The sequence below is a fragment of the Amphiura filiformis genome, chromosome 5, assembly GCF_039555335.1.
Source record: "Amphiura filiformis chromosome 5, Afil_fr2py, whole genome shotgun sequence".
Classification (NCBI taxonomy): Eukaryota; Metazoa; Echinodermata; class Ophiuroidea; order Amphilepidida; family Amphiuridae; genus Amphiura; species Amphiura filiformis.
Window position 1 is genome coordinate 444,199 of NC_092632.1, and position 9,375 is coordinate 453,573.

The window sequence follows — 9,375 nt, forward strand, 5'->3', positions numbered from 1 at the left end:
AACTGTTCAATTTGTTTTGTCCTGATTTAGTTTGGATATAACCCAATAACTGTTCAATTTGTTTTGTCCTGCATAGTTTGGATATAACCCAATAACTGTTCAATTTGTTTTGTCCTAAATTAGTTTGGATATAACCCAATAACTGTTCAATTTGTTTTGTCCTAATTTAGTTTGGATATAACCCATTAACTGCAGCAGGTGCAATGGCGTTGTTACTAGCAATCAAGAACAATTCAAACAGTGCATTAGAGCTACTTGATCTTAGTGTAAGTATCATACATACATGTACTCTCTATTAATACTACTGTATAGCAGTATATTTATGCAGTATTAATTACATGGTTCTGAAATTAACGGTGGAAAGTGCAAAAATCAAAACATCACATATAATTCAACACACAGTAATGGTGAATACCTATAAATATGCAAGACAACTGAAGACCAATAATTACACATCACATTATAGTACAACACACAGTAATGGTGAATACCTATATATGGTCGAATCCAACCAAAAGTGTCCACGGGCCAAAAATAAAAGTCCGAAATAAAGATGTCTCCACAATGTTTTCCTTTTGCCCATTGATTGATGACATATTGGCCTTATAGGAACCAAAAGTGCCATTACTAATCTTGAAAAATAAATCCAGGACGTGTGATAGTAAATGTGATATCAAAACCCAATGTTACCTACGAATACCACTAGGATGGTTTCACTATCGCAATACTAATCAGCCTAAAACAAATGGAATATTCCCATTAACGCTTTTTTCGTGTAATGTAGACCACATGGTGTCAGGAAAATGCTAGCTCAACCAGAAAATATTTGTTTTTCTTTTTATAACGCGATCAATATGATCTTAGTCAATTTATGCTAGTTTATTTTTGAAAATGAAGTTTAGGTCAGTTTTTGTATTTTATTTATCAAATGAGTATGAATCAATTTACACATTGTATAAGAACGAGTATGATATATGTTTTCAAGAATATTAGGAATTATACGCATACACCTAACGCTTTATACAATGAAAAGGTGAAGAAACCCGGTATTCAGTAGGTAACATGAGCGATTTAACAATATCTATATTGAGTTTATAGGTTTAAATTTTGCTATTATAGTAATGAATTAATGAAATGGTAGTTTTTAGATCTCTTTCAGATGGTACGTCCAAATGAATAAATGCTATTACCTTAGATCAAACATTTTTTGATGCTTTTAGCAAGATTTTGACCACTTCATTTTGATATACACGTAGTTAATCAGCAATTTTACATAATAAATAATTGTTGAATGAATCCGTATATGGGTAATAATAGTGTCCTGGGGTACCGCTTAAAGTTTTTGACAATTAATTTCCATTGGTAGGGACACTTCATTACACATGTCATGTATTATGCTGTATTCGTAAGTAACATTTCAGTATTTGTAGGTAAGAATTAGACTTTTGGTGGATATCGCAATCAAAACTTCATTTTATAAAGCACTTTGAATGTATTATTTTCTTTATGTGCGTTTATTGATACTTTAGATCCTATCATGTATTAATAATGTCGGTTCACAGCGGTTGAAAGAGGATTGAAGTAAGAAACAAAGGCACTAAAGTGACTTTAATTTGCTTAATTGCACACAAATCGCTTAAAACCGTTATTGCAGACTTGTGAAGTCCATCTTGGAGTCAGTTACGTCTTGTGGCCTTTCGTTTGAGGGCAACTACAATTAGCTTTATACCAGGGTCCATCAATGTGTTGTCTAGATCATGAGACAATGAGAACAGTCGTTTTTTCCATGGTATTCGTAGGTAACCTTAGCGAAAACGTCAAAAGTTACCTTCGAATAAATCAATTTGGACACAAATTACTCAGAAACCAGAAGGTCGGTAAACATTTAAAATGAAGCACACACGACAGTTGACAAATCCAAGTATTTATCCCTTCTAATCTTCTTTGAATCTGATTTTTCTTTCAAATGAGCAGACCGTCGTCTATTTCAGTACATATTTTCACCAATTAAGCCGTATTCAGTTTTGCATGGTGGGCATGTATGTGAATTCGCAACTTTCATTGACATATGATTTGATAGCAAACATACAGGCCTTCGTTATGTACCAATATGGGCATTGGCATGAATGGCGGTTTTTCACAATACTGTCATGATGTCAAAGTGTATTCGTAGGTTACATTCGGTTACCGAAATTTACCTACGAATACTTGCTTTTATTGTTGACATCTCAGAAATATTTAAACGCAGGTTATTGAAACTTGGTAGAAATAAAGAGTGTATTACCCTGCACCTATTGCTTAACGATTGTTTACTATTCTCTCACTTTGTGGAAATGGCACAGCTTTTAACATGTATTCGGAGGTAATGCATATTTTTTACCAAACCTACCTTTGTGCCATTTAGAATTTCTGGCAGCTAAACACAATAATAAAGATGTCCGAATGCAATGCATTTCACTATTGGACATATCAAACCTTGTATCAATTAAGCATTTATTAGTGATTTCCATTTTTAAAGATATATCTAGTGCTATGAAAAATTGTATTCAGTAGGTAATGTAATAAAATACCACTCAAAAAATTATCACAACAAATTCATAATTATGTACAAATATGTGAAAAATTGAACAGGCAATCTTTGAATACACACCTTTCAGGAAATCAATTTAGATTCAATCCAATGACTTCTTTTCATAACTGATTTAGATGTTTTTAAAAATACTTTAAGAAATATTTTGAAAAATGGGTAAAAATAGCATGTTTTGGGGTCTCTGTGTCTAAGTTTTTCACAGAAGGGGTCTTATTATATATGGCGCTAAGCGTATGATCAAGGCGAATAAACACATACAAAAAACGAATGCCAATTGATTAATACTTTTAAGTTATGGCCCTGAACATGCCGTGTACACTTTTCGTTGGATTCGACCATATATGCAAGACACCTGAAGACCAATACTTAAACATCACATTATAGTAGGGAGGTCACACTTTAGCCTAATTTGTGTCGTCACAGCACAGAAATTTGACTCAGAGCCCAAAAGTGCTGATTTTGAATTGATCAGAATTACTGATTTTATTCATTCTAAAATACTCTTCTTTCCTATTTCAACTCACCAATGTACAAACATGATAAATCTTGATTTTTACAGTCATGGAACGTTTTGAATATGTATTTTTTCTGCAATGGCATTTGACGCATTTTGGCTTCTGTTGTGTTTTGTTTGGTGAAATGTCATATCCGCAGAAAAAATTCTAGTTTAGTTGTTGGGAAATCAAGTTACCCTACAGTGAGGAACATATGCAATGAATTTCTTGCATGCTTTTTCTTAATATTGAATACAATTGCTTTCCTGGGATATAACTTTCTCTTTTCTACAATAAATGGCTCAAAAGTTATAACAAATTCAAAATGGTACCTTTTTTGGTTGATTTCCCTATAAAAACGTGTGTGTTTTCTGTGGGGAAAATCCTACCAAAATTGAAATTTTCATTTTGGTCATTTGGAAAATCAAGTTACCCTACAATGAGGAAAGTATGCAATCAATTTCTTAGGTGGTATTTCTAGATATTGAATAAAAATGCTTTCTTTGGATATAACTTTCTTTTTTCTATGATAAACCGTTCGAAGTTATAACAGATTGAATATTGTGGTTTTTTATCAATTTGTCTGTAAAAACGTGTGTGTTTTCTATGGGGAATACTTTTCGACGGTCCTTGATTTTTGCCATTTTGCAGGTCTTTTATTTCAGAAACTGCATAATATATCATGCCTGTTATTATTTTAATTCTTTAATATTAATGGATACAGTATAATTATACTGAATTTGGATCTTTGAAACTCATATTTAAGTTTTTATTCTATATCAAAGTTGCCACTTCGTTAAATTTGGGTGTTTTTCACCGATTTGGGCTGAAAATCGGCATTTTTGGGAATCTTAAAACTGTAATAACTTAAAAACGCTTTGACCGATTTTCACCATTTAAATTGCTATGAGTTTAGTTTTGTAAGCACTTTCAGAAAAGCTTTAAACCAAGGAGATAAAGCATTGATTACAAAATAGTGTGACCCCCCTAATTATAGTACAACACACAGTAATGGTGAATACCTATAAATATGCAAGACACCTGAAGACCAATAATTAAACATCACATTATATACTGCGCCAATAAAGTATCCTTACACTTGGAAAAATAATCACAATTTCAAAACTGGACAATATTGGGTTACATTTGTTTTTTTAATAGATGCACTATCTAATCCTGCACATTATGACACCACATTGAATCCAATGTGACCTCAGGAAGTAAAGTTACAAGCAATTGAATCCCGGGGGGGCCACTCAAATATGGCAGTGTACGCATGCGTGACCAAATTTTTTTCAAACACCCCCTAAACGAGTTTTACCCTACCAGCAAATTTAGCCCCTTAATAAGGTAATTTAGTGTAGAATTTACCCCCTAAATGAGTTTTTGGCTGGTGAAAATGCAACAAATGTACCCTTTTGGACTCATAATTTACCGAAAATTTGAAAAGGTACCCTAAACAAGTTGTCCAGTTTCAAAAACTACCCTTATTCTTGAAAATCACTGTTTATTAAACCCAAAACGCGTAACGCACGTAAATTAAATAGAAAAAAAAAAAAACCCTTTTACTTGTTTTTTTTGGTCACGCATGCGTACAGACCATTTATGTGAGTGATCCCCCCGGGAATTGAATAGACGAAGGTCTAATTTTAAAAGTGACAAACTGGCCTATACAAGGCGCAAAAATATTCCAACAAGCAAAACAAAGAGACAACACAGTTTCTTCAATGAAGCGGTATTTCAGTTTTTACTTCTCTGTACTTTTCATAACTTTCATGTTATTTGTCAGTTCTTTTGTTTCAGTTTTCTTTTGTTCCTTTTGTTTTAAATTAAAACCAAACGCATAACGCCATTCACCACTCTCAAACCACATGTCTAGTCTGTGGAGTTTTGAATAGGCCAGTTTGTCACTTTCAAAACTGGACCTTCGTCTAATCAAATGCTTGTAACTTTGCTTCTTGAAGTCACATTGGATTCAATGTGGTGTCATAATGTGCAGGATTAGCTAGTGCACCTATTAAAAAACAAATTTACCCCAATATTGTTCAGTTTGGGAATTGTGATTATTTTTCCAACTGTAAGGATACTTTATTGGCGCAGTATAGTTCAACACACAGTAATGGTGAATACCTATAAATATGCAAGACACCTGAAGACCAATAATTAAACATCACATTATAGTTCCACACACAGTAATGGTGAATACCTATAAATATGCAAGACAACTGAAGACCAATACTTAAACATCACATTATAGTACAACACACAGTAATGGTGAATACCTATAAATATGCAAGACACCTGAAGACCAATACTTAAACATCACATTATAGTTCCACACACAGTAATGGTGAATACCTATAAATATGCAAGACAACTGAAGACCAATAATTAAACATCACATTATAGTTCCACACACAGTAATGGTGAATACCTATAAATAACATAACATAACATAACATAACAACGGCGCTTGATACAGCACAATACCAAAAATATGAACATTGCGCTTTACAAATATATACAAAAACAACAACAGCAAAATACATTTGAAAATATACGTTTTAAGACCCTTTTTAAAAGATTCAACTGTCAGAGCAGTGCAAAGTGTAGCCGGTAACTGGTTCCAGAGGGTTGGACCAGACACACTAAATGAACCATCACCAATTTTTCTCTTACTCCTGGGGATGACAAGGCAAGTAATATCAAGCTCAGAGCGAAGGCCCTTCCTAGGTGGAATGTAGGTAGCGATGTAGACAGTGAGATATATCGGTGATAGTCCATTTAGCACTTTGAATACGTGAAGAATAATTTTAAATCGAATTTGTTTATCAACCGGTAACCAGTGAAGCGAGACAAATAGGCAAGACACCTGAAGACCAATACTTAAACATCACAATATAGTTCCACACACAGTAATGGTGAATACCTATATATATATGCAAGACAACTGAAGACCAATACTTAAACACACAACATTTCAATGTGCTCAATAATACTTTTTCCATAAAAATTGTTATCTATATTTTGATGTTTTTAAAATGATGATACTTATGGAAAAATGTTTAAAAAACAAGTAAAAACAAAAGTAAACAAAACGCACAGTTTGGAAGAAATATTATAATAATATTCATAATAAGTATTTCTATGCGTACACCATTGGTTATGACAGTACCAGTGCAGCTGGTCCCTGTGTGAGTAAACAACTGCACCTGTACTGTGAGTCTGTGGTAAATGACAGCATACTCATAGAAATACTATAAACAATAATAATAATACTATAAATATTATGGTCGGCCAATTGGATGTGGACAAATTGTTGTTGTTGGGGTTTTTTTGAGGGGGAGGGGTAGTCATAAGTGCATATCTGCTGCTGGGTATTAGTTTGATTGTCATTTGTATAGATGAAAACTAACAGATTCAATCCATAAATTTGTCCACTAAAATTGGTACAGGAGGTAGTCATCAACAGTGACTGTGTTGCCGTTCTAGAAGAAATTCAGCAGATGAGGTCAAACTTTGAGATGCTTCACAAAGGTGCGGTTGGCAAATTTGCTAAACCTCCTGTGGAAGAGGTGGATCCAGTTAAAGTGCTTCATACTTACATTGAGTCCAAGAATATGCGTGTCTGGGATCTATTCAGAGCTTATGATAAGGACAAGTCCATGACTGTGTCACATGAGGAATTCAAAAAAGGAATTGAGGTAAAATGACCTGTAATACATTTGCTAATACAATGTTGTTTTTGGTGGGATGCTTTGTACTCACCTTTCACTGGTCTTTTAACTATTCACTTACTCTTCTTCCATTTAATGTTTTTATATCCTTCATGTGCAATATGTTGTATATTTTAAAGGTTTGATAAATACAAGGCAGTGATAAAGCATAATCAAATCAAATGAAAGTAGGAGGACAACCAACAATTTGTTTCCTGCAATTATAGAAACTATTTGTTTGCAATATTTCAGGCATCTGGCATCCCACTGAAGCCAAGAGCAATTAACAGATTGATAGACATGCTGGACAAAGATGGCGATGGAGAAATTGATTACAGGTAATATAACATAATGAACAGGTGCAAAGTGATATATTCATTTGTCAACATGTGTTACGAGTCATATGACTGTAACATTAAACAAATTAATGTGAAACTTACATTGTTTTTACTTTCAGACCTCTAGAAGACATGGTAGGACAAAAGCCAGATGACAAAGAATAGGATAGGTTATAGGAAATACAACTTTGAACTATCTCAAACTTAGAAGTTGTAAAAACAATGCTTTGTTGAATAATTGCAAAGTTATGCATTCTAGGATTGAAAAAGGATTTAAAACAAAAGAATCAGACATGCTCAAAATAAAAGATTTGTTTTGACCAATCTAAACAGTTCTAGTACCCAATGCTTACCAATTGGTGTTTTTTACTTTAAATTAAAAAACAATCAAATATTTAATAACTACAATATATTTTTCTCTTGTTTCATTTCCCCCACTTGTGTATCTCTTGTCTTCCTATTAAACCCATCTAAACCATTTCCATTTGACTAACACCTACCTGTACATTATTCCACTTTCAATTTGGACATTGTTTCCATGCCTATCGTCACCATCTCACTCCTCTCCCTGCACTGTCTCATCTTCATTCACTGCACTTTGTCTGTGTTACATGGCACCACCCCTCCCTCTGTAATATAGTGAGCTTGTTTCAGGACAAAAGGACTTGGTAGCAGCAAACCGCCAAGAACGTCGTGACCAGATGACGCGGATCAGTGACAGTCGGAAGACTGCTATTTATAAACCTGTTGTAGAACAGTATAGCAATCTGAAGATATCCTCACTAAGACAATCACTATCACCTGACAGGAAGATGAAAGTTAATGAAACCATCAGACCGGATGTCAAAACGTGGGATGAGTTTGGTCATCGTGCCGAGGAAGTCAATGAAGCTGTAAGATCGCTGGATAATACAGTTGATTTTATCACCAGTGCTGGGACTAAATACTCCAAAGAGGAAGATTTCTTGTTGAAGACGATGGATCCTGCAAGACCAAGATCAGCAAGAAGTCCAACACCTGTTCATGCAATGGTTGATCAGAGCAGAGGCAGAAGTGCCACTAAGAAAAGTGCTACAAAGAAATAATAGCATAATTCCCTGTGTGGAATATTAAGGTCATGTCTTCTATAAGGGGGTGTATGTATTTCAAATGGAATAACCCAATAATGCAATCCTATGTACATGTGTAAAATAAGAAGTCTATTAACATGAAAATAATTGATGCAATCAAGCTAGATGAATCCTTTATTTCTAAAATCATTGACTAATCATATATCCTGACATACAACTCATTTAGCTTGATCCATCATGTATCCTTCATGTAAAGATGACATAGAATGAGCCTTTATCAAGACTTCATTGAGTAATTATAACACTTTATTCAGTAAGTTGTATAATCCCTGTCTTGATACTAGACTAACTCTGTGTATGTTTACATGAAAGCAATATCCATGTTTTGGGGGTTGTTTTTTTTATTGGTTTTTTGAAGCAGCGCCAAGCAGGCGATGCTTTCCTATTTAATTTCACTGAAATGGCTTGCATACGATTAGGTGATATTCCTCAACTTTCGTTGATACACCATTCAAAATACATTACGATAATCGAGCTCAAATGAGCCTAGAATATTACAGGTTAGGCGCATGCACATGCTGTATTTTGTTATGAGTTTGATTTGCATGGCAGTACATGACTGAGAAAGAGAATAAGCATAGTTTGTCTTTTCAACAGTCTGTGCAAGGGTTGGCCGGTTTGTAGTATGTATTGACAGTGTAAGTAGAGGTTAACTAAGGTGAGACCACCTGTATGATGATTTTCCAACTGTCATGGTAGCCGACACGCTACGCTACGACACGCTACGCTACGCTACGATACGCCACGCTCGATACAAAATTTTACCCATGATCATTTGTGACACGTTGTAAATACGTTCCTGAAAGTTCATCTCTATTGGAATATATAAATTATGATTTTGATTTAAACTTTTGATTCAAATATAACGAACTCACTCACTCACTCACTCATCACTCACTAAGCACTCACTCGCTAATGAAAGTTAGGAGTACCATAATTTCCGATGTATATGAAATAATTCTTTGTGTTTGGATTAAAAGTTTAAATTAGAATCACATTGTAATTACACTTAAAAAAACCGGGAGTCATATTATTATTTCATTTAAGGCTCTTACTCAAACTTACGGCAACTGATGATAGGCCTACATTATAGGCCTACATAGTTTT

The 9,375-nt window shown here is 34.1% G+C and overlaps 1 protein-coding gene across 1 annotated transcript in view; it reads left to right on the forward strand.

Moving 5' to 3' along the window:
• The window catches only part of LOC140152426 (uncharacterized), a 31,607-nt gene extending 22,998 nt beyond the window's left edge, over positions 1-8,609 (forward strand). The window contains exons 10-13 of the mRNA XM_072174733.1: positions 171-266; positions 6,540-6,788; positions 7,053-7,138; positions 7,779-8,609. Of these exons, the coding sequence (XP_072030834.1) occupies positions 171-266; positions 6,540-6,788; positions 7,053-7,138; positions 7,779-8,223 (876 nt within the window). The 3' untranslated portion in view covers positions 8,224-8,609. The remainder of the gene's footprint in view (positions 1-170; positions 267-6,539; positions 6,789-7,052; positions 7,139-7,778) is intronic.
• Positions 8,610-9,375: the final 766 nt, after the last annotated feature.